Raw genomic sequence first — 25829 nt, forward strand, 5'->3', positions numbered from 1 at the left:
GAAAGTACAAATAGCTCAGTTTCCTGACAACTACCTGCAGACAGGCTGCACCCCTCGCAAACTTCCCAGCTACACGTCTGAGACCTGTATTTTAAAGCAGTTGGAGAAGTCTTGTGTGTCTAGTTGTGATTGCCTAGGTAAAGCTGCCACTGTAGATCCATTAAAAATCATGGTTCTGTGTGTCTTTTATAAAAACTGAGGCCATGTCTACACTAGAAACTTTTGCCAGTGTAATAGTGTCAGTGTGAGGGGTGGGATTCTTTACAACATTTTTATACCAGGAAAAAGCTCTGGTATAGATGGAAAAAAAAACCTTTTGCTGGTGTAGCTTATTTCATTGGAGGAACTGATATAACCCTCCTCTCCACTCTGGGAGTTATCCGAGCAAACCTTCTCTAGTGGAGACAAGGCTACAGATTTCCTGACTTCTCAAAAGACTGAGAGGGTCCAGTGAACCCTGCTGTGTTGGTTAGAGAAGAGGAGAATAATTTTTTTTTGACGCCTCAAGTCAAATGGCTAGCACTCAAAGATAGCCAGATATCCATTTCTGTGAGGAGGCAAAAGAACCAGGGGAAAATGCGTACAATTGCTGACACCAAAAATAAATATAGAACACACAATCAGTTTTCCCTTTTTTGTTGGTTTTGGGGGGGGGGGGGGGGGGGGTCTTGATGGAAAATTGTCAGGCAGCCCCCTGATTCTTCCTTTGCCCCTCTCCTCTCACTGTGCCTTCACTTGTAGCAGCCTCCTTCTTTCCATGTCTCAGACCTCCCCCACTTCTCCCATGGCTTCCGATCACTGATCTCCTTTGACTGTCTGCCCCAGTCCTGTGCCTGGAGCATTCAGCTGTTAGGGGTGGGACATTGCTGATGATGACTGAAAACACTGGGTCAGATCCGCCCTGTGTGCGTCCTCCATCAGACTGGTCTGGGGATACATCCAGCTCATTACTAACATTGACATTGTGAATTTATCCCGCTTTATTAAAAGAAAACAGAGGGCTTTTGTTTGACTTTCCTAATCCAATCTGTAAGATGGATGGAGCTTTCTGGATCACTGTCCTTGCTCGTGACACTGCCTGTTATAACATTAGGAACATTAATCACTGCTCAACAGAGGAGGTAGGCCTGTCTCTTGTGCATCAGTCTCCTGTTGACAAGTAACTCTCTGGGCTCTCCTTTAATCTCGTTAACCTCCCAGAGCCATAAAGAAGATTCTGGCAAGAGCCCGGCAGTTGGTTGATGCTAAAAAGGAAGATGGCTTCACCGCCCTGCATCTTGCTGCCCTCAATAACCACATGGAAGCAGCAGAAATTTTAATCAGAGAGGTAAATAACTTGCATGAGAAGTGGCAAGTTCATGTTTCGGGTCATCGCCAGTTCTGAAAGGAGTGTGAGTCTAAAAGGTGTGAGCCTAAAAGGAAGGGGGCGGTGTCCAGAGCGTAGAGCAGAGGGACTAGGAATCACTAGGGCAACTGCTGCAGGTTCTGGCTAGGAGTGAAGTATCATAGCTTGGATCAAAGGGGACTAGGAGCCCTGATTTCAAGGTGCTACTCCTGCCCCTCAGGACAATATTCTCTAGTGGTGAAAGTAGGGGACCAGAAGTTGGGAAGTAAATTGGAGTTTTGCCGTTGACTTTGGTGGGGCCAGGGTTTCAACCCTGGGATCTAGTTCCAGCTTTGGAGAAAGTGGTGGCTGGAGTTCAGGACTCCTGGGTTTTGTTTCAGACTCTGATTTGTTGTGCTTGGCCTCTGTTTCCCCACCTCTGCAATGGTGGGTACCTCTGCCTCACAGGGATGCAGTAGCTTTATTAATCAATATTTGTTGCCACAGAGATCCCTAGGGGGCACTGTGTAATGCAAAGTATTAAGGTGATTTTATTATGTCTGGTGTAGTCCCCACTGCTAACCCAGCTTCAATTTAAAGTGCATTCTGACTCCTCGCCAGCACTGTCCTCTGCAGACCCAGTGCTGGCAAAATGACTGTTGAGCCTTCTAATAGGGTATCCTTTCAGGAGAGGCTAGCTGTGTGTTTGCTGCATCCTGTCTCCTGGCATTAGAGAGATTTTCCTATTACTCCTTCAGCGGTCTGAGTCCTTGAGGGAAACCGAAGCAAAAGACACAACAAGGAATCAGTCTTGCTTTGTTGAGTTTAGGAGCTGGTCCGTGACTGTCTGGACTTGTTCCAGGCCTTCAGTTTGCAGGTGTCAAGTAATTTACTAGCTGTCACCTCCAGATCATTACCAGCCAGGAGGAAATTCCCATGCACTTGTTCCCTTGCAATAACCTCTGCATCACCTGACTGTCGAGGCTTTCTGGACCTTGGGGCAAGGATGAAAAGTAGGATCCCTTTGCTGCCCCCTTTTGGATCCCCCCTACACTGCACTTGCATGGGGATGGAATTGATAGTCCAGGTCTTCTCCCTGTGCCATGAAACTAGTGTTCAATGGGGGTGTTCCTGGAACTCTGCCACTATTTCTCCATTTAGTGTTTTTCTCCCTTTAAGGGTCGCTGTGATGTCAACCTCAGGAACAGCCGGAACCAGACTCCCCTGCACCTGGCAGTCACCCAGGGGCACATGGACTTGGTGCAGCTGCTGGTACGCGAAGGCAGCGATGTCAACGCCGAGGACGAGGACGGAGACACAGCCATGCACATTGTCTTAGAACGGCAGCAACTGATGTCAATCATGGCAGAGGAACAGGAAGGTGGGGAGGGACCGTCCCTCTTTTCCAAGGTGAGAGAGAGAGGGAACAGCGCCGCTCCAGGGAAGTGCCTTGTGGCGTTGGAAGGGCCATGGACAGTCGGTTAGGGTGGGCGGCAGTCTCCAGTGGGAAATGGTGGAGTCCTTTTAAACCAGACTGTACTAAGCACTTGGGAATGTGTTTGTAGGGAATGACCCAGCCTTGATCAAGGGGAGAAGGGCTGGATGTGACCGAAGGGGCCTTTTTCTATCTCTGAGTCCTATGATACTTGGCTCTCGGACGTGAACTCCCCCATCGTGCCCCCAAGAGCTGCATCAGTATCCCTTTCTCCATTTTACAGATGGGGCAGAGAGAGGGGAAGTGGCTGGGCCCCAGTAGCAGAGCCAGGAGTCCTGGCCTTAGTTCATAGACGGTGCTGCACTGGCTTACTTTTCCTGTTGGATGGTACTAAGAACATAAGGACAATTGACCTGCATGGTGTGAAAGTAGCTGGGTAGGGAACAAGACACCGTGTGCATGTGGCAGGGGGATTACGTCGTATCCAAGCAAGGGGTAGTTTTCATCTGTCACCGTAGCTCCATCCAGGGGCATGAGAGAGAGTATCACGTACTGCCTGTTGAACTCTATAAAGGGTAAAATCCTGGCCCACTGAAGTCAATGGCAACACACTCATTACTGTCAATGGTGCCAGAATCATGCCTACTCCCCTCCCCCTTCCCCCCCCCCCATCATTGATTTCACTCTGTTTGGGGCAAAAGGTGTGAGAGGCAGTGGAATTTGAGCAGAGGAGTGTGGCTGTTTCACGTCTTTCCCCCATCTCCCGTTCCCCTCTGTGAGGAGGAGCTGGAGACTGAAGTAATTGCTTCCCAGCATTCCACCTCTTGCTATAGTCCTTGTCTGCGCATGCTCTGAAGGCCTGGAGGCTTCCCTTTTACAGTTCCCGCTTGCAAAACAAACACACGCTAGGAGGGGGGAACGTTGCGGGGCACCCCCAACCAGACCTCGGGAGCCGTTATCCTGCAAGGCCACGAGTGTAGTGGAAAAGCTGCTTTTCAGCATGCCTGCTATCTCTCTGGGCCAAACTTGTCCCTGGTGTCACATGGCTGACTTCAGTTGTAATCGCTCCAGGGCTGAATTTCACGTTCAATCTGAACTCAGGAAAACTCGATCCTTAGGCCTCAAATAGAGGGGCCAGGGCACGTCAGCTATTGGAAGCTTAGCCGGGCATGTCAGCTATTGGAAGCTTAGCCCTCCTGCAAAGGCTTTCGGCATAAAATTAGCCCTTCAAACTACTCCATCACCTGTTTACGTACATCTACACTTGTGTGCCAATTTACAGCGGAAGCTGCGTGGGCAAATACCAAGTGCACACAGTCTGGGTGAGTTGAGAATTATTCCAGTGCAAAGATAATTTGACAAATTAAAAATCTGACATCAAATTCAAACGCAATTTACAATGATTAGAAAACCAACAAATCAGTATAATTCAGTTCTGCACACAGTCCGCCAAACTGCCTGTTTCTCCCCACCCCCATCCTACCCATATCTGCTCTGAAAATTCCACCTCTTCCGTTCATTAGCTTGCTGTAAGCCATGGCACCAGCTTTGATTGCAAGAACTGATGATGCCAGTGGGTGGTACGGGAGGCACAAATAGGTCCCCGCCAGCAGGGCAGAGGCTGATTGCTGATTCGGTAATCAGAGCCCAGCCCCAGCATCCCCACTGTTTGCTAGTCGCGGGCAGTCTGTCAATCATTCCTCACTCTTTATTCTACCAGTCTGGGAACATGAGCAAAGGTGGCTGCAGAACGGGCAGGTTTCTAGTAACTCACTGAGCTCTTTTTACAGAGGCTGACTAGCTTTTGGGACTGCCATGCTGCAGGCCCTAGGAGCTAATACTGCAGGCAGAGATTTTTCAAAGCTATCTTAATGGTTTTGGATACCCAGTTCCCATTACTATTAATTGGATTGTGTCCTCCGGGGGCTTTGACAGTCTCAGCCTAAATGTACAACTCCTTCCACTCTAAGTTTATAGGGCCTGATGTAAAGCCCTTGTCAAATAACATCCTCTGTTTGCAGAATAGTTACGCACCCAGCAGCCCAGGCTAGCCTCCCATATGCACTTCCCCCTAGCTATTAACGTGCCTAGCTCTAGCATGGAGGGGGCACCATCGCCCAGGCATGGGGGGCAATTTAGTCTCAGTGACCCATTCAGTCCTGGCCTCTGTGCTGTGACTGGCAAGTAGGGTGCAAATAGCAGTGGTGGTTTCTGTGCTGTGGACGCCTTTCTGCTGGGGCCTGGGCTGAGATCCCTGCATTCATTTCAGGTGGGCCAGCAGATGGCATTACCCGCTGCTAACTGGAGGCTGGAGTGTGCTGAGATTCAGATAGTCCTTTCTGTTCTGCAGCATGCACATGACCTACTGGGCCAACCAGTGGATATTCCCCTGGGATGCAATGGTGCATTCAATAATCTAAGAAGGCAGGGACCTTCCCTGTTCCCCTCCCGCTAAATAGCCGCCACTTGGGACTCCATCCACTAACTATTCATCCCTGAAGCTTTAATGTAGTGTCTTTAATGTACCTTGTAATGGAAATATGTTTGTGCTGCCTCTGTGCAATGCAGCTTTGTCACCTGTCTCTGCTCCCAGGAGGCCCAGGAGTCTAATCTCAGGAGGCCTGCAGCTGAGAGCTTGGCTATCAGAGCAGCGGGTGGGAGGGGGAAATCCTGCTTGCCTGCGCTGGGACTAGCTCTGCCAAGAGCCTTAAGATCAAAATACAAAAGGAATTGGTGGCAGAACAAGGGTCAAGTGGAAGAGGCTGGGGTGGAGGATGGGATACAGCACAGACTTCCTCTGTTATCAGGCTGTTCTGATAAGTCTCCAGGCCAAACCCCCAGGGAATCCCCAGAGCTGAATTACATTTCCATATTTTAAGCTTCTCGGTGTAGCAGATCAGACTTGTATCATTGGACTTATCTGCAGCAAACCTTCAAGCTCAACAAACTGACTGATAGCCTGCCAGCCTAATCTGGTGCCACTCAGACATGCTCTGAATTTAGCTCTCTGACTTCAGTGCAGCATAGAAAGGCAAAGCAAAGTTGGGTCTTGCTGGCAGAGTTGTAAAATAGAATGGCTGTTGGGGTGTGTGAAATTGGCACTTGGTGTTTCATTTTTTACAAAACCAGCTAGCATCTTCACAAATCTAACAAATGGAGCCTTCTCTGCATCAGCTATTATCCCCATTTCACAGGTGGGGAAACTGAGGCCCAGTGGGCAGGGGGGAAGCGGTTTTCCCAAGATGAAAAGTGACCTGGTGGCAGAGCCAGGAATACAACCCTGGTGGCCTGAGTCTCAGTCCCATGCCTTAACAACAACACTGTCCTCCCTATACTTTAGCCTCATCTTGACATGGATGGATTTGACCAGGCTGCTTCCTTCCCTTACCCTCATGTCTCATTAGAGTAGTGCAGAGCTTAGGTGCCTTGCTGTGTGTCAGTTTTTATAAGCTATTGCCAAATTAATGAGCCATCTGTTGTGGTTTTCTCCCTGTAACACGCACACTCCTCCTCCTTCTCCTTTATTGTGTTGGAAATTGCAAATACCAACAGTTAGACCCTGCTCTTCAGCCTGGCACTAAATGAGTCACTAGTTTTATGTCTGAAAAATTGTATGTGTAAGTTATGGGCAGGGTAACTGAGAGAGATTGGAAGGCCTTGTGGTTAACACACTGGACTGGGGACTAAGGAGATCAGTGTTCAATTTCCGGACTTCTTGTGTGACCTTGGTTGAGTCACTTTAATTTCTCTGTGCCTCAGGTCCCCACCTCTAACGTGAGGATGATAATCCTTCCTTTCTCGCACCTTTTGTCTGTCTCATCTGTTTAGATCACTCTCTGTGGAGCAGGGAATATCTCTTACTACAAGAATGTACAGCACCTGGCACAATGAGGCCCGGTCGTGGCTGATGCCTCTAGGCACTACTGTAGTAAAAATAAGTATGTGACTTAGATGTCCAAGTATCTGATTGTGTTCACAGATAAGGGGTGCAAAATTACACCCGCAGCTCTTTGCACCTGCAAATTGCAAGCCCGAGAACTGAGGCTGGTTTTCTAGGGTCTGACCCATAGCCAGGTTTCTGAGTGCCTTAACAGAGACTTTCTCCCCCTCTCTTAGCTCCAGGCTTCCGGCTTCCTTGGAAATGTAGAGCTGAACGTTGGTGCTGCGATTGCGTGTTACCTAGCACAGGAAGGAGCAGATATTAATTACGCCAACCACAGGGGAAAGTCTCCCCTGGATCTCATTGCAGATGGAAGGATAGTCCAGATCGTCAAGAACTTTTCCCAGAAATTCAGGTAGGCTACACAGTGTGACCACTTCCTAACCCCAAATGTATAGGTGCTAGCCATGCCAGACCCTCTTAGTCTGCTCTGCAGGGTGTGGGGTACCTTCAGCTGCTATTGACTTCTGTAGAAACTGATCTTATGTGAATGCCTTGCAGAATCGGTGTCTTCTAGGAGAACTGGCTGGTGGTCGGTCCCAGCCTTTGACATCTCTCTGATGCCAGTCTGGGGGCCTGGCCTATGCTTAAAAGTTTTGCTGGTATAGCTACATCACTTCCCATGTAGTTATGCTGCCAAAAGCCCTAGTGTAGACACATTTATGCTGGCGAAAAAGCCCTTGTTTGTTTCATTTGGGGAACTGGTATAAGCTAGACCAGCAAAACAGCTCTACGAGGTCTGAGCCTCTCCTGTTTGGGGGCTGCTGGCAATGTGTTTCCAGCTTCTTGCTGGGTTCCAGGATGTCCTCTGCAGCTCATAGAGAAGGATGTAGCCGACTAGCTACACTTGGATAAACTCAGCAGCCTGACTTGGAATAAAGAGACAACTGCATGTTAGCCTCCCAGCCTCTTACTGCAGGATGGGATGTCATTTGGCCCTGTAACAGGGCCTGGGCACCGCTTACCTGGGCTCTTCGCACAGAGGTGAATTTCACCCTATTGGTCTCTGAACATCGAATCACTGGAGCTGACCTCTATCTTGCAGTGCAGTTCTGGGATTTGTTTCACTCTTAATCTGCTAATTACAGGATCCAAGCAAAGTACAGAAGGCAGTGAACCCCAAATGCCATGTAAAGGGTGGGTTCTGGAAGCCCCTGTAGCTGGACAATGTCGATCTTTAAATTGATAAGTGAAACAGATGAGCAAATCTGTCTGATACACCCACAGGAAGAACAACATCAAAAATGGCTTGGCCTTTGGTTCCAGTTCTGCAAAACCTCATTGTTTGGGTTTTGGCACGTCAGACCTGAAACTACAGGTGGTTGTCATCAGAATTCTATCTTATTTGTAGGGCCCTACCAAATTCACGGTCTATTTTGGTCAATTTCATGGTCATAGGATTTTTAAAGTACTAAATTTCATGATTTCAGCTATTTAAATCTGAAACTTCACAGTGTTGTAACTGTAGGGGTCCTGACCCAAAAAGGAGTTTGGGGCAAGGGTGGGAGGTTGCAAGGTTATTGGGGGGGGGGGGGGGTTGCGGTACTCTTACTTCTCCACGGCTGCTGGCGGCGGCGTTGCCTTCGGAGCTGAGTAGCAGCAGATGCTGGCTGGGAGCCCAGCTCTGAAGGCAGAGCCGCCCCCAGCAGCAGCACAGAAGGAAGGGTGGCATGGTCTGGTATTGCCACCCTTACTTCTGCACCGCTGCTGGTGGGGTGCTGGGCACCCCGCCAACAGCCGCCGCTCTCCGTGTGCCCAGCTCTAAAGGCAGCACAGAAGTAAAGGTGGCAATATTGCAACCCCCCTAAAATATCCTTGTGACTCTCCTGCAACTCCCTTTTGGGTCAGGACCCCCAATTTGAGAAAAGCTGGTCTCCCCCATGAAATCCATATAGTACAGGGTAAAAGCACACAAAAGACCAGATTTCATGGCAGGAGACCAGATTTCAGGGTCTGACACACATTTTTCGTGGTCGTGAATTTAGTAGGGTCCTACTTATTTGCATCCCCAACCTCTGGAGAGGAGCAAGGGTTCGGTAAATGTTTAGGGTTTGGGATCATTTTCGTATAATCTGTGAAGTTCCTTGGTTTTGTGATTTAGCATGTATCCACTTTCTTCCCTCTGCTCGATTAGCTTGGCTCAATGGAGAACAGGGGAAGCATGTTTGTGTGTAATAAAACCCAATAAGCGGTTAGGGAACATTTCCCCCCATGAAAATGCTTTGAATTTGGTGCATTCAAAAAGGGGGAGAGGGGAATCCTCTTCAGAGGGGATGACTTAGCAGTATCCCAAGATGGGTAGACTCCATCAGCAACATGATTGTTCCTTCCCTGGCCCCTTCCATTCGCACACTGCTAGATACATACAGGATAACTAGGAAAGAGCATCCATGCCGTTAGTGTCTGCTAGAATGGTAGCTGGCTATTGGAGAAGCACAGAAAGAATCAGACGCCAAGGGGTTAACCGAACAATTCTGCGTCTTCTGCATGGGAACTTGAATACGATTTAGTGGCTCATCATGTGACAGATGCCATCTTAGACCTGTCAAGTTTAAATAATGCTGTGTGAAAAAGACAGATGGTGTTTACCAGTTCAGTAACTCCTTTGATTTACGTTACGTCCTTTGTACTCGGCAACTGCTCCAGAATGATGGAGGGGCAGATTTAATTAAGGGCAGGTTTCATCTATACCAAAACCAGCCTGTCTTTGTTTTCTGTGCCAACACAGAGCTGAGGTGGGCGGTATTGGTGGTACTTGCCTCAGGATCTTCCCCAAAGCTCAAGGGTGTCATGACCTAGGCTCCACAAAGTTGCACTGAGATTCCAGACAAGAATCCAAATCTATAGGGGGGTCTATGCAGTTTGACTGTGGAGTTGAATCCAGACTTTCCCAAAGTTACGGTGAATGTTGTGGATTCAGGAGTCACACCATTGAGGTCAGGGTCCGGCTCAGAATCCAGACTCTCTGGGATTCAGATGTAGGCACTGAGGTCAGGCCTGTCCCATGTGCTTACGAGAGCAGTGTAATCAAAGGCCTTTTCTAAATATCCCAGCTCGCTGACTTTGCACTTCTGATGGCTGTACTGGCAGGGGCCCGCTGTCCTCATCCATAGGAAGTGTTACATCCTGCACAAATATCTTCCCCTCCCCCTCATGCATTTGGGCTAGATCCTCCGCTGACGTAAACAAAGGGAGCTCTGTCAAAGTCAATGGAGCTTCATAGACTTGCGCCGGCTGTGGATCTGGCCCGTTGTCTGGCTCTGAAGCATTTCCCCATACCCGTCCCTGCCGTGATAAGGCCATTGGGGAGAGCTGCTGAGCCGCCTTCTGTGTGCGGGGTGTTGCTCCAGCCAGCGAGGATGGTAATTCTATGTGGTGGTTGCAGGGATGAGCAGATTTCTTCAGACGGCTCTGTGGTGACCTACAGCCTGCACAGAGTGCACACCACCCCCAACACAATGACCAACCTCAGCGTGGCCAGCATGATGGCCCCTTCCGAATGCCTGGTTTGTTCTGAGCTGGCTTTGCTCATTCACTTCATCCCATGTCAGCACAGCATCGTGTGTGAAGGTAGGTCGCTCCCGTTGGTTCCTTTGCCAGTGCTCACTCCACCTCCCCATACTGCTTGTCTGGGGAGCATCTTGGGATGGGACTATTGGGTGCTCACCAGAGCAACCCCAGGGCAATTCCTGCAATGGCCTTTTAGATGTGACACCCTAGGGTCTGGTCATGGAAGCTCCCACTGTGCTGCTGGATTGGGACCCATTGCAGCTGCCCTGGATGGTTTAGAAGGAAGTGGCGGACGGTCCAGTTCCAGCCAGCAATGTTTTCTCCAACAAAACCACTTCCAAGGGATTCCCCCACCTCCACCCCTACCCCCTCTGGCTGTCGTCTTCTGTTTCCCTTTAAATCGTATTAACAGATCAGCAAGTCTGTTACCTCAGCCGGGTCCCTCCGTCTGGCCGCAGACTTTGGTTAGGAACAAGTGAGAGAGCCCCATCTGTTCCTGTCAGAATACGGGACCATTTTGCAGCTGCTCTGCGGGGATTTGAGTCTGGGGGGTAGGGGCAGGGTTTATAATGGCCATTGTGGTACCGCAGCTGCTCAAGTGTTGGACTGTTGCATGTGTAACTCTAGGGAAGGGGCAGCTGAAGCGACAGGACCAGCATGTAACTCAGGGAGAAGTCAGCGTTCTCAGCTCCATGCAGGCAAAGACAGTCTCTTACAGTCCAGGTGATTCTTGGATGGTTTAAAAATGTGATGTCCTTGTGTATCCTCTTTGCTTTTGGGCTCATTCAAGCACCACTGGGGTTAGCTGAAATCTCTCTTCTTCTCCCGCTCCCGGTAGAATGCTCCAGGAGGATGAAGAAGTGCATCAAATGTCAAGTGACAATAACCAAAAAACTCAAGCAAGGTAGGTTTGCTCTTGTTGTCCACGGCTTTGAATAGAAAAGGCCCCGCTGAATGTTTGTTTAGGCTACAGCCCGACAGATGACTGCTTGATCTCGGTGAAATTAGCTTGGGGAAGACATTCTCAGTCTGTCTTGCAGCGCTCTCACAGCAATCACCCCACAGCTAGTCTCAGCAGAGAAGCCACGGGTGAACTGTCTTTCCTCTTTAGAGGCAGTTGTTACAGGCCAGCACAGGGGCCCCGTTGGCAGGGCAGTGTGTTTGCCTTGCCACAGCCTGTGCTGTGAATCGATAGCAGACATCTGTCTCCAGGTCCGTCCGTCCAGCTCCTTGCACCAGCAGTGACTTCATGGTGGAAATTTGTGATCCAGGAAAGCTTGTAACATGCAAGAGCCTAGCTTTGCCCTTGTGCTTTAAAGGCATTTTAACCTAAGTCCACTTATGGGAGCCAAGTAAGCGGGGTTGCGGTTAGTCCCAGGGCAGTTAGGTTTGACTGCTTTGATGGAATTCCTCTCCTACCTTAGCCTGGATCGCCGCAGTTTTATACAGAGAGTGCCTTTCATTCCCAGAATTCAATCTCCTGCACAGGGAATAATACTGTAATGAAGGCTGCATGCTGGTTCCATGCCATGGGGCAGCAGACTCCTGCTAGCCATGGTGTTCACCCATGTCGCCTGCTGCAGCACTGGCAAACAGGACATGTGGGAGTGGATGTTTCTGCACCCCTCTGGCAGAGGTCACTGAAGACAAACATGCTGCTGCTCACTTGGGTGGCACCAGGCTGTGATCTTGCAAATGGGCCTGATGCCAGCTGGTTGCCTCAACAGAAGTATAGAGGAGCCAAGAATCTGTCACATGATATAGATGTACAGAGCTGGCCAGGGCAGAAATCCTCCCTAGGAGCATCCATAGGCAGGAGTGCCCTGTTGTTGCTGCATTCTTCAGCCATATAGAATACAGGAAAATATAATGGCTCTGCCCTCCCGAGTTGGAATCTCTGTGAAGATTCCAGTCCATTGCAGCAAAGAGATTTATGGAAGCAGTCAGGCTTTTGAGCATATCAGCAGGATGTCAGCTGGCTTGGGCCACACCATCGTCACCATTTATCCCTAACTTCATCCTAAAAATTCCTTACAAACTTAACTGATGTGGTCACTTCACCCACCACTGGAATGCAACTGCCTCTGGGGTGAATCAGGGCATCTGTTTAAAAGCACACAGCAACATGACCTAGTTGTTTAGGAACAGAATGTGAATAGTATTATCTCTAGCTGAAAGCAGATGGAATTTATTTACCCCAGCTGGAATTTGCCTAGTACACGGAGCTCTTTCATCTCATCTGAATTAGAACCAAGTATCTCTACAAGTTCTGCTCTGTTGAACTTTGCACATAAGGAGAATTAAATCACCCTCTTGAATTCTGTGGCTTGTGTTGTGCAGGAGATCACAATGCTCTCTACCAACTTTCACAGCTCTGAATCTATAGCCTGAAAAGCTAGAGCAGAGAGCTGACACAGTACTGCAGACAGGAATTTAAACTCAGCGTAGCGAGGGCATGCAGTGCCATAACATGTCGCAGACCAGTTACTGAGGAGCAGCGTGCCCAGCTCTTTGCTAGCATTGCACTTTTCTCTACTTCCAGGTAGTGGCAGCTGCTTCTGGAATGATGTGGGAGGATGTGCATCTCAGACTACAATTTATATGCCCCTTAACAATTCAGCACAAACCAAAGGAGAGAGAAGCACTGGCCACCCTTTCACAAAATACTTACCTCTTACTTCTCAAACTGTCTAGACAGGGACAGGGAGTGCATTGGAAGGTGCTTGCGGAGGAAATAGGCAGAGTCCCCAGCCACTAACTTGCTTCCTGTTCCCCACAGACAGCACAGAGGTGGAGTGCAGCCCCAGTGCCGAGTCCACCGACCAGCGGAAGCTGATGGAGGAGCTGCAGAGCCGCTACCGCCAGATGGAGGAGCGCATCACCTGCCCGATCTGCATCGACAACCAGATCAAACTGGTCTTCCAGTGCGGACATGGCTCCTGCCTTGAGTGCAGCGAGGCCCTGACTGTCTGCCCCATCTGCAGGCAGGCTATCCGGGACAGGATTCAGATCTTCGTCTGAGGATCTGCGCCCTCCCCTCCCGCTCCTACCTTCCTTCTCCCTTTGTGCGTCCATTTAGTTGAGAATCATGACCCATCCACTGTGTTTGTCTGACTGTGAAGCCATCCTGAAAGGGGGAACATAAATCACAAGAGTCAGTCGTGGGGGAAACGCTCTCCCCGTAATGAGAGCGAGCCACCAAGCTTGTGGGGAACCAGCCCTCCCGCCCTGTGCTCCTCTCCCAGCATGGACGGCGCCAGGCGGAATGCTGACCGGATGCCACCGTGCTTTGTGCTGACGACTGGAGGGGCTACGAAATCAGCGCCTGGAAAGAGTGCTTTCATGTGCAGACATTTCAAAGGCTGTCCCGCTCTTGTCTAGTTCTCTGCAGCGTCTGATTTGCAGCCTTACGCAGCTCTGGCAGGACAGGCTGCGGCCCAGTCCTTCTCATTCCCCGGCAGGCTGTGGCAAAGCAATACTCTCGCACTTCACACAAGGCGCTATCCAGTGGGATCAGGCACTGCCCCGGCTCTCCCGCAGGGTTGTCAGTTGTGGGGGACGCTAGTTAGACAATGTGTTCTCAGAACCAAGCCTTTGGGGCATGACAAGGTACTTGGATTTGGGCAGGCGGGAGGAGTCTGGAACTGACATGTTCCCAGAGAGAGAGAGAGCGTGTGCCTTAGAGATAAAGTAGTGAACATTTACTGAAGAAAACATTGTTGCAGCACGTATTTTTGACCTCTAAGTGACATTCTTCTGCCAGCAATCTACCTTTTTTTTGCAGCCATAATTCCAGAGACTCTTGAGCTTTTTACCCATAATGCCAAAGGCAGGTGTCAAATATTCCAACCAAAATGTAAAAATATAAAATAAAATACGACTAAGGCAGAGGAGAGGAAATTTGTTTTTCTCTTTCTGTTTGGCAGAAAAATTTATTAAAATAGGACCCTTATATTCCATAGAACATTAATAGGATTGTGTGAACAATAGTGTAAATCCTGGGGTCAGCTCGATTCCAACTGCATCATGTTTTCCAACCAGTTGATTTGGGAAGAAGCACCATCCTGTGAACTCTCACCTGTACCTGTGACAAGGTTCTCAGGGTGTCTCCCTGAGGAGCTCCCCTGTGTGTGTTGTATGTAGCTTTGTTCTATGCAGTTATGCTGCAGACCAGTATAATCTTTTCTTATACCTAGAAAGCAGTGCATAAAATCAACTGGAACACAGCGTTTCTTTCTTAAATTCGTTCATTACCAAAGGGGTGGCAAAGGATTCAAATTAGTTTTGAATCCTTGTGCGTGTGTAGTGGTTACAGGAATACATATTGCCTAGTAGTAACGCCATAGTGTTCCAGGAAATCCTTATGTCACAGTCCCCACTTGGTACGGATAATATCTCAGAATGCTTTCTCAGTCGAGTTTATTACAATGTCTGTGCTCTTTCCCAGGCAAAGGTACAATCTTGGGTCACATTTAACCCCCAAATGTAGATTATTTGTAAAAATAAGCTTTGACAAAACTAAGACGTAGGTTTCAAGAACTATATTTTATTCCCAAGAAAACAGATTTTCTAATAAACAAACACTCCCCTCTTTGTGTTTGCTGCATCGTTCTAAGTGAAAACGACTATGAATGTCCATCTTCTATTACCCTTTCTCATAGGAAGTGGTACCAGAGACTACCAGTGCCTGCTGATGATGAGAGGTACAGCCGGTTTCAGCAGTGTAACTGAGCATGCTCAGTGCAAGCCAAGCAGAAAATCTGGGCGGGGCCCGTGGTCCCCATGTCCCCCACCCCCATGCGATGCCTCAAGTAATCCCATTCAGTGCAATGGGGCTGTTTATGAAGTAGGTTGCTACTCACCGTAAGAGTGATAGAATATGGCCAAATGGGACTCCTCTGTAAAGAAAAGTGACATTGACGAGCCTTGTTTTTATTGTCCAAGCTTGGACAAATGCCGAAAGCAAATAATCCACATGTAACAGCATGAAGTACATTTACAGTTGGATTTTCATAAGGACTTCCTGTTGGCCTGACTCTGCTCCCACTGAATGCAGTGGGAGTTCTGCTGTGGAGTTCAGTGGGAATGGTTAGCCCAGTGCTAAGATCATCTGAAAACTCCACCATGGACTTTCCAAAATTCTTTAATAATCTAAGGTGTGATTAAGATGGGTCAGAACATTTTTCATTTAAAAATAATAATAATAATAATAATAATCTGATTTCTTTGAACCTGACGCTGTCCCTATCAGGGCCTGATCCAAAGCCAATTAAAGCCAAGAGGAATTTTTCCATTAATTTTAGTGGATTTTGAATCAGGCCCTAAATCAGAATGCTGGTCCCAAATCAGTCTGAAGAGTTAGGGGAAAAATAACATCAAGAGTGCTAGGCATCTCCTTTGTAATTAAAATAAGCTTTACAGTCCTCAAAGTACAATACTGTCAGAGTCTATCCAATCAGTGACTGCTGCTCTTACTGCTCTCTGCTGTAAATTAATAATTTTACAGGCTGTACTTAAATCCAATATGGTACTAAGCATTAAAAGGACATTTTCAAAAGTATGCCTCTGCTGCAGCAACCACCAATGCATTTGACAAAAGGAAAAACAAACCAATGCACTCTCCTGTATGTCAGACGTCTGTTTGTGCTGCTTGGGGGACTGCATATCGTGCAGCTTCTGTCACACTCATCTTGAAGACTCTGATGCTGGACTTTGTCAGCGTACACAGAAAAGGATGCATCGGATCTCTGACTTTTTGGCTTTTTAAAAAAAAAGTTCTTTGTGCCCGAGGTGAAGGTATCTTGGATCACTGCTGGGCCTGTGAAAATGGGGAGCTGTCTGTAGTGAGAATACAGAGTCTTCAACCTTCAAGGTGCATAGCTGCTGCAGAAAATGTCTTTCCATTTTGCTGCAAATAAAATTTTTTTTCCTGTTTTCCCTCTTTTAATTTTTTATTTGTTTCTTCAACTTTAATGGTTTCTCAATGAAAATTTCCTTCCAGGCTCTTCAGATCTTGTGCATAGATCAAGACCCTTTGTGTTGCCAGAGTGGAGGTGGAATTTGGTATGGTCTGCGCTTTAGAGCTATGGGTATCTTTTTATAGGTGGATTCCAGGGAGCAATAAAATTAATTTCCTGCCATTGGTTTAGTCTTCAATAAGAAATCTGAGCGGAGATTTTTACCATTTTCCAGTCTCTTATATTTGGTAGGCTTATACTGAAAGTTTGAACCAGACTGCAGTCAGTACAATTTTCACTCATTCCCCTCTTTCGGTGGTGCTTTAAGATAGGAAGATCTTCTAAGTGGCTTTTCAGAGGGGTTTGAGGAAATCAGTTTATCCAGCCTTTCCTGCCATTTAGGAAAAATAATCAAGTTATGCACAGTTTGCCAGAAATCAAGATTGTTTTTCCATTAGGAAGACCTAAGACTGATTATCAAAGGCCAGGGTTTGACTTGGAAAAGGCAGATTCCCTAAGCGACGTTTGATGGCAGAGGAAGGATTCAGATAGACAAGAGGGTTTGGACCTAGCAATCTAAGCACAGGACTGAAACCAAAGAATCCTTGGGTCTTCTATTCCTAACTCTGATGATGATTCTTTCCAGGACCTTTGGCAAGTCCCGTAACCTCTCTGCCTCCATTTCTCCATCTCTAAAATGCATGATTGGGTTGTGAGAATTGATTAAGGTTTATAAAGCACTCCAGAAGATTGGAAGCGCTACATAAAAGGTAAGTGTTCTCAATTCCTGACTACCTGATAGAACCTCTGTCCTCCCCCTGCAGCATGAACATCATTGCATTGGCCCATTAATACCAGACCCCCATCGGTTCACCTGGATGGGGTTGGTAGACAATACTTTTCATATTCAGCTCCGCTGGCAAGCAGGGGGTTAATTCCCCAGCGCAAACTTCACCTCACAAATACTGTTCCAGGCTGCGTGTCAAATGCAGGTTTGCTTTCTGGAATTACTGTCCTGGCTTTTTTATCAGCTCTGAGTCTGAGCTGTCCACTCCCAGAATCCATTTCCTGAGCACACGACCCATTTTAAAGGCCATCGTGCATGTCTGTGGAGTTCCTTGCCATAGCTTGGCGGTTGCAGTGATGAGATGGTTGACGAGCGTGTGCAGAAGTGTATGGAAGAGCCAGGACTCTAGTGCACTGAGGCAGATACCGCCCTGCCTAAAAGAGCATCAAATGGTTTCTGCTGAAGTGGGGATGGCTCCTTCGACCTCTGCACCTTGGCATTGGCCAGCGACATCCGTGGTGGGCTCTGTGTCTGTGGAACAGTGCAGCTGTTGAATCCCTGCCCTGCGGCAATGCAAGTTGTCATTCTGATGAGAAGTAGGGACAGGGGACGTTCTGCATGTGAGGCTCCTTCAGAACATGGAGAAGAAGTAACAATTGGAGCTGGAGGATTGAGGCATTTCTGGGAGGAAAGAGACCGAGATGGACTAGGTAAGGGCTATGGTCTCTCTGCCCCCTTGCCAGGGCTGAACTGAGGGCTTCTGAGGCCCCAGGTAGCTAGGGGGGAGAGGAAATCCAGCACTGATTTGCCTCCATTGGTGACCCTGCTGACTCGGGGAGACTTGTTGCTGGGTAGGCTAGGTTACCTGGCTGGCCTGGTCATCCGGCTGCCTGCAAGGCTATTTTCTTGCTAGGGGTCCAAGACAGCCCCAGGACAGAGACAGTGGGGGCCGAATCTCTAATGTATGACAAGAGGACTCCTCCCGCTAGGCAGAGATGGGCCAAGAAGTGATGGTGAGATTGGGCTCGGCATTCAGTTTAGCTAGAGATTACCAGGGGGCAGGTCCAAGGCTGAACCCAAGGGTGGGGTCAGGGGCTCAAGAGCACCCAAATCAATCACCCGAGACTACAACTTGAGCCATGTCTGAAGAAGTTGTTAAGACAGCCAGACCTTTCCAATTTGGGTGGGACTAGGGTAGGGAATTGGAATTCCACTCCACTCCACACACACACTCACTCACTCTAAATTCAGTTGGGTTTGATGGGAGGAGCCAGTTTAGGCCCAGAGTGGTATATTCCACTTTGCTGCTGATCATGTAAGTGGTAACAAACCGAGAAGGGTCAATTAAATCGCTTTAGCCAGTGGGCCAGCACCCATTTAAACACAAAAAAACACACAATGGCCTTTTATTCAGTCAAAGGCTACAGATCCTGATGAACTCTGTGTTAGATACAGTTTATTACCATCTATCTGCCTCAAGACAAGACCTGCAGGCACTCCGATGAACGGGTTAAGGGGTTGCCTGCTTGTTCTCTGAGGCCTCTGCATTTGCCTGTCTTCCCTTGAAATGCTGTTTCGTACCTTCCAGCAATGGCAGCAAAGATTAGATCCCAGACTGGGATCTTTAAGGTATAAGACTTAAAATAAGAGACAGCAGCTGAGACAGATTAATGCTATAGCCTAATGAGATTTATATATAATCCCCTTTAACCAACATTTCAGGTCAGGTTTCCAGTCTCTTCCAGAAAACTAATGTCTTTTGTTGCATTACAGCGGCCCTACTGATTCAAATTTATTCCCACATTTAGAGCTTGGAAAAGCAAGCTCTTACCAAAGCTTAAACCCAGTACCAAAGCTCCCATGGATGTTCTGTCTATATTGGAATTTAAATTATGTTGTAGAAGCCTTTGATCCTGTAGCAATGTTGCAGTGAAATCAACAGTTCTCCTCACATGCGTAGTTACGAATATGCTTGACTTAAGTACTTACATGGCCCCCATCATGGTAGTATCTGAGCATCTCATGATCTTTTCGTCCTCAGTGGGGAAATGCTAGTATCCCCTTTTTAAAGACGAGGAACTAAGGCACAGAGAGACTAAACAACAAGCCCAAGGTCACACAGAGGGTTTGTGGCAGAACACGGAACTGAACCAAGAGCTCCTGAGTTGCCATCCTTCCTCTTAACCATTGGCAGGATCACCTCCTAAAGGAATCCACGTTTCCCTGCAGTAATTGCCACCCAAATAGGATGGCTCTGAAATCGTGAGCATGAAAATGATTATGAACAAGAATGAAACAGACTTCTTTGATATTTTTTAGTTTCATTTGCCCAAGTTGAGATAAATACACGCTGTAGACTAACCGCATGAAGAGGGGAAATAACGGAATTTTTAAAATGGACCATTGTAATGCTCTTAAGGTGTTTTTCTCTACCACAGCTAAAGGAGCATGTTGGCTTACAAAATCCAGGCAAAGATTGTCAGACATGACTAGTGGTTTTGCAGTGACTCGGTTGCCGGATGCTCAGTCTCAGACATCTTTTTCAGACAGTGCAGAATACTCTGCCTCTGAGAGCTGGGCCCTCTTAAGGTATCCCAAGTTGGACACCCAAAAACGGCTAGTCACTTGAAAATCTTGGCTGCAATTTATAAGTTGACACTGGTTTCACATGTTGATTTCTTCCAACTAATCGCTGAATGAGGCGCGGGCCTCCCTTCATTGTCAGTTTGGCTTAGCGGGAGGAAGAGCTGGTCCGTCTTCTCTCCTTGGTTTTTAGGAATCTTTGTTAAGGTTTATGATGGGTAAGGTTGCCAACTGTCTAATCACACAACCCAGACACCCTTGCCCTTCCCCGCTTCTCTGAGGCCCCACCCTCCTCCCTCCGTTGCTCACTCTCCCCCAGCCTCACTCACTTTCACCAGGCTGGGGCTTGGGGTGCAGGAGGGCGTGTGGGGCCCAGGGGCTCAGTGTGTGGGAGGGGGCTCCAGGCTGAGCCTGGGGCAGGGGGTGGGGTTCGGGAGGGGATGTGGGGCCCAGGAGTTCGGAGTGTGGGAGGGGGCTCTGGGTTGAGCCTGCGGCAGGGGGTTGTGGTGCAGGAGGGGGTGCAGGGTACAATCTCTGGGAGGGAGTTTGGGTGGGGGGGGCTCAGGACTGGGGCAAGGGATTGGGGTGTGGTAGGGCGTGTGGGCTCTGGGAGGGAGTTTGGGTGCAGGAGGGGGCTCTGGGCTGGTGTAGAGGGCTAGAGTGCAGGAGAGGGTGCGGGGTGCAGGCTCCCAGCCTGCCCTGGCCCCACGCTGCTCCAAGCAGCTGGCATGTCCCCGAAGCCCCTGGGTGGGGGGCAGGAGGCTCCATGTGCCGCCCCCACCCGCAAGCACCACCCCTGCAGCTCCCATTGGCCACAGTTCCCGGCCAATGGGAGCCATGGAGTCGGGGCATGGGCAGCGCACGGAGACTCCTGGGACCGTCCCAGGGGCCGCAGGGACATGCCAGACACTTCCGGGAGTGGTGTGGGGCCAGGCCGGGTAGGGAGCCTGCCTTAGCTGTTCTGCGCCGCTGGACTTTCAGCGCCTAAAATCTCCCAGTTTGGCTTCAGTAGCCTCCAGGAGATAGGGCCTGATTCTGGGAGACTCCTGGGGAAACCTGGGGGGTTGGCAACCCTAGTGATGGAGTGTATCAAAAAAAAAGAGTTGAATTAGGCCAGGAGGGCCCAATCAGTCAATTAAGCTGCAAAGGGGGGAGATTTAGGCTGTGTGGAAGGCACTAATTAGAAGAAGGCTCACCTGTGAGGGGACAGGAAGTGTTTCTATAAAGCCAGGAGGCTGGAGACCGTGCGAGGGGCATGGCAGGGAGGAAACCTGCAGTCTCTGTCCCTGAGGAAAGGGAGAAGGAAGGGGAGGTAGGAACCCCTGAGAAAAGGGGATAGGAAGGAACCCATGAGGAAGGGTTTATCTCGTAGGCCTGAGGGAGAAGGGGCTGACTAGGAAGGCTGGGAAAAGAAGCATGGTAGGAAGCAGTCCCCAGGGAAGAGAGCAGTAAGGGTGGTGCAGTCCCAGGCCTTAACTGCTCACAATGGGGCCCTGGACTGGAACCCAGAGTAGACAGTGGGCCTCGGTTCCCCTGCCATCCCCTGCAGAGTGGCATTGCTTGGGGCAGTGAATGGGGCAGCTGCCTGACTCCCTGCTGGAGTGATGTAGTCAGGGCAGTGGGCTGAGGATTGCCCCACTCTGCTGGTGCTGAGAGACTTCTAGAGTCCTGCCCGCCTCCACTCCCGCCCAGCCCAAAGGGGAAATCACTGAGCGGTGAGTAGAGTACCCAGTGACAAAACCACAGAAGAGTCCTCAGAACAACCCCTGTCGGTGCTCTAGCCCCCGCAACTCTCACTTTGAGGGTAAGTGCCTCAAGAAATTCTGCAAGAGGAAAGTGGCTGAGTTAGTATTTTTTGTGCGTGCTCTTCTATTTTTCCTGGCAAATCCTATTCTCATCCAGCTGGGAGCCTGGTATTTGAATTGGCAACTGATTTTGTTTGCAGTTTTTGTGCAGCTGGTCTTGCACGGAAAGTCATTTCTGCAAACCTGCCTCCATTCTGGGCAGCAAGAGGACACAATCTCATTCCGATTCCTCCTGCCTCTTCTAAGGCCTTGTAGACTCAGAGGATTTGCCCCCATTTCAGTGTTGCTGCCCCAGGGCCAACACCTAATGCAGACAAGCAATAATGTTAATTTAAAGGCAGTGGAGGTGCTTCGCAGTGGTCATGGTGTTGTCAAAGAGCCTGTAAGAAATTCCAGTTTTATAGAATGGAAAAACTCTGCATGGTCAAGAGATTCCTGCCCTGGAAACGCCATTAAAACCTGCAGGAGCATGTGTTAAATAGGGTTGGCTTTATTATATTGATACTTGGAATACTTGATCCTTGGGGCTTGTCTAGAGTAGACTAGGAGAACTCACACCAGCGTGACTACAATTACATCGGTGCGATTCCCTGACATAGACCCCAAGCACCAGTATAAAGCAGGACTGGATGGAATCTCTCTAAACGAGAACAGCCACCTGTGCCTTTGCATTGACCTAGCTCCTGGGCTAACAGCTGGTTCACAAATGTCTGTAAGAGCTCTGTAAATGGCTTTCATTATTTCCGGTGGAGTTCAAAGCCTGCTTTATTTCTCAGCCTTTCCCCCTGCCCCGCTCATCAGAAGATGCTGATATCGTGACAGGCAGACATTCTTTAAGCTTTCCTCTGAGAGTGCCCTTCTGGGAATCTCCCCACCACACACAGCCCTCCCTTTGCTCTTAATATGTGAATTTAGTGCTGGTGTGGGGGGGGGAAAAGCAGCCCTGGAAACTGGAAGCCTCTCAAGGGCCAGATCCAAAGCTCATTGAAGTTGGTTAATGGGAGGCTTTCCATTGGCCTCATTGTGCTTTGCTCCGACCCTTCGTCCATCAGAGGTACGGTATCCCTGATTGCCGAGCACTTTGTACCTGCAAAATCAGACCCAGAACACCAGTGTGAATGAAGCAGATATATTTCACTTTTCAGTTGGGGAAAGGGTTGCAAGGTAGTCTCATGCTGTAACCACTGGATCCCATTTCCCCTGATACAACGAGGACACCTGTCCAGTAAAAACTGAAATTAAGAAACACCAAACTCATTCCAGGCTCTGAGCTAGGCATAAGAGGGCAAATGATTCTTGGTGACTAGCATGATGTGTGGAATCAGTCATCCTTAAACAGGGAGCATTTGTTAAAGAAAATGGCCTCATCACACAAACAGGTCCACCACAGAGCTTGAGTTCCAATTTTGTGTCTCTTGTTTACCAGAGACAACACCCTATCTAGAAGTCTGTATGTGGCACACAGACACTTAGTGGCTGACTAATATACAAGAAGTAAATATGATACACAGTTATTACGATGACCCTATCCAGTGACCAGAAGTTGAAAGTCACTACCTAGCCTATTATTGTATCCCCTTAGCCAGATGGCTTAACTGTCCATTGCTTTTATGCTCTGAACAAATGGATGAAATTGTTGAGTAGCTCTTTTGAGGGCAGCTGTTTCATTTTGTTTTTTCTTCTCCATCTGCATTTCCGACTTCTCAGCGGTTATGAGCAATGTTTGTTCTTCTGCCTGTTCAGAATCTTCCACTATCTGGGGAAGAATGTTGTTTCTTTTTATTCTGGTGCAAATTGTCCTACAGTACTCCTCCCTCCCTTCCCCCCGAAAAGAAACAACCCAAGAAAATCCTAGCAATTTGTTGCTGACTGGGATTTTAATGCCTGTTGTCTCTTTGTTTGTATTTTACTTTCCCATTGAGATCTTTGGGCTTTCAACAGCATTTCCTCCCAGCATTGAAGATTCCTTGACTGTTTAGAGGTGTCGGGCATTTTCCTTTGTCCCGTCCCTCCCCTTCCCTCCCCTCCTGCCCCATTCCTATCCCAAATGTGACAGCGTGTCATTGGGCCAGCATTTCCAAAGTGCTCAATAGCCAGCCATCCCCCTGGGAAATCTGGCCCATTCTCCCTATTTTACAGATGAGCAAAGCTGAGGCCCAGTGAGGTGAAATGACTTGCCCCAAATCACGCAGAGGCAGAACTCAGAACAAAACCCAGGTCTCCTTTATTACCAGGTCTGTTCTCACTGGACCATACTGCTTCCCTCAGTGTGAATGTAACACTGGATTGATACACGGGTAGAATTACAGGTCAAGTACTAATGTAGCTGGCCAAAGTACAGCAGCAATAATATCTGCTACAGGGTGAGTCTGGTGAGCAGTTTTCTGCCCCCTTTTCAACACTGTCCCCTCATGCATTGGTGAATGTTGCTGCGTCCTCTCAGTCGCTGACCGACCACTGAGCTTCTGGTGTGGCTGAAGCCCTCGTAGGGCCAGGCTATGGTGGATGCTTCTGAGCTGCTGCTCCAAATCCACCCTTTAGCAAAATATTCCATCTCCTTTGCCTGCTAGAGGAAGACCTTGTTTTCAGCTCATGTTCTAAACGGCAGATCTCTCTCTCTTTTGTTTTCCCCTCTAGAGATAACTGTAAGGCTTCAGCAAAAGCTGATGACAAGGAGTAATGTGCTATTGAGAGAGATGAAGCTCTGGGGTGGCAGATATTCTTTGTCTCAGGTTGGACTGTGATGTTTCCCAATGCTGCAGCAGATTAATAATCCTTTATACTGCATAGTCCATTTACAAGGCAGAAGTTTTTCCTGCCTTTGCCACAGGCAGCAGTGAAGTAGCCAGGCAGGAATGCCTCCAGGGCTACCCAAATGTAAGGGTAGCTTTTGCTCTGCGAACCAAGAGCTCCACTGAGAGTCAACAACCGTTTTCAGATGGGCCATCAAGCAGCCAACGCATGGAAAATACCGTTCAGCTGCCACCACCCTGGGCTGGATTTGAACTGGTGTCCTGGAGGTGAAAGGTCGCTGCCGATGCCCTGAGACATCGAAGGTGACATGAATGGAGGATGAAGACGGACCTATCCTCTGACTTCTAAGGTGGGCCTTCCAGAACAGAGCTGAGGACCGGCGGAGGGGTGACATGAAGGAAGTGTGCCCTGCCACTGCACATGGTCTACTTGTTCTGTAGAGACATAAAAGGAGTTCCAGGCTCCTGATCTGTCACATGGCACTGTTTAGTTTAGGGTGAAATTCACACCTGTGCAGAGGGCCAGTAGTGCTTATAGGTCCCCACCATTATCAGGTTCCCACTGTGTGAGGTGCTGTGCGTACATGAGACCATTCTTAAGCCCTCTGTTGTTGGAACAGGAGTGGTGCATAACCCTTGTGCTAGCCTGTTGCACAGGGGTGAATTCTACCCTTAAAAGTTTGACCCGTGTAGCAAAGCCAGATCTGTGTGGAAACTGTCCAGAGGGAGGCCATGCTATGGTGATGTAACAATTCTAAATGAAGGGAAGAGGGAAATGCAAACAATAATCCATGTGAATGCAAATGTTTGTTTTATGAGCTAAAAGCTGGACTTGGGAATGCAGCCACTTACTGTGCATTATACACGGAACAACCAGGCAATGCTCCAAGCCAAATACACCAGCAGCTGGGGATGAAAAAAATAGAGCAAATATAGAAACCTTGCTCCTTTAACAAAGGTAATGCAAAAGTAACCCAATTCTTGACATTTTGGGGTCTCTAAGTGATAATTTTAGTTCTTTGGAACAGGTCAGTCTCTTAGGGTATGTCAAAGCCACTTGGAGGCAGCTTTCCCCCATGTGATATTTACCACACAAAGTGTCTTAGGAAATGCATCCCTGATTGTTGGGGAGAACCAGCCTCCTCAAATCAGATCCAGGTCTCAGTCAGCACTGCTAACTGCTGGGAAGAGAACACTGTGTAGTTAGCAGATACATTTAAGTTGGTTATATCCCCGCATCATCCCATATGGCTTCCCTCAACTGTAACATGTTCCACTTCAGTTACAACTGTGTGCGAAGACGCAAGCCAGTGTTGCTAGGAATATTTTCTGTCCAAATGTAGCTGGACTGTCGATTCTGGCATATAATCCAAGCCAAATATCCAGACAGGAGAATTTAAAATCTATATTGGATAGAGCGTTGGATTCATAGCAGCACTCTGCACTTGTCTAATCCCTTTCATCTCAGGATTTCAAAGCACCTGACGAAGCTAGGAAAGTATTTTCATCTCTGCTCTGCAAGTGGGGGTGCAAAATCAGAGGGGCTAAGTGTCTTATCCGAGGTGTTGCAGGGAGCCTTTGGAAGAACTGGGAATGAAACTCTGGAGTCTTGAAGTCTGCACTGCCCCCCAGAAGGGAATCTTGAGAGCTGGGCAGCAGGATGTGAGAGCAAAGCGCGAGTGGCAGGCTGTGGGGAAGGTACGAGTCCATTGAGGGCTGCATGTGAGAAGCCATT

At 48.6% G+C, this 25829-nt stretch overlaps 1 protein-coding gene across 10 annotated transcripts in view; it reads left to right on the top strand.

Moving 5' to 3' along the window:
* MIB2 (MIB E3 ubiquitin protein ligase 2) overlaps positions 1 to 16143 on the top strand; it is a 109628-nt gene extending 93485 nt beyond the window's left edge. For 8 of the 10 annotated variants that reach the window (XM_073317014.1, XM_073317019.1, XM_073317021.1 and 5 more), the window contains 6 exons: positions 1201 to 1327; positions 2504 to 2734; positions 6876 to 7054; positions 10085 to 10269; positions 11000 to 11113; positions 12989 to 16143. In XM_073317014.1, the coding sequence (XP_073173115.1) occupies positions 1201 to 1327; positions 2504 to 2734; positions 6876 to 7054; positions 10085 to 10269; positions 11000 to 11113; positions 12989 to 13230 (1078 nt within the window). In that variant the 3' untranslated portion in view covers positions 13231 to 16143. The remainder of the gene's footprint in view (positions 1 to 1200; positions 1328 to 2503; positions 2735 to 6875; positions 7055 to 10084; positions 10270 to 10999; positions 11114 to 12988) is intronic. The other 2 variants (XM_073317018.1, XM_073317020.1) reach the window with 1 other exon arrangement.
* The last annotated feature ends 9686 nt before the right edge of the window (positions 16144 to 25829 follow it).

The sequence above is a fragment of the Lepidochelys kempii genome, chromosome 18 (assembly GCF_965140265.1).
Source record: "Lepidochelys kempii isolate rLepKem1 chromosome 18, rLepKem1.hap2, whole genome shotgun sequence".
Classification (NCBI taxonomy): domain Eukaryota; kingdom Metazoa; phylum Chordata; order Testudines; family Cheloniidae; genus Lepidochelys; species Lepidochelys kempii.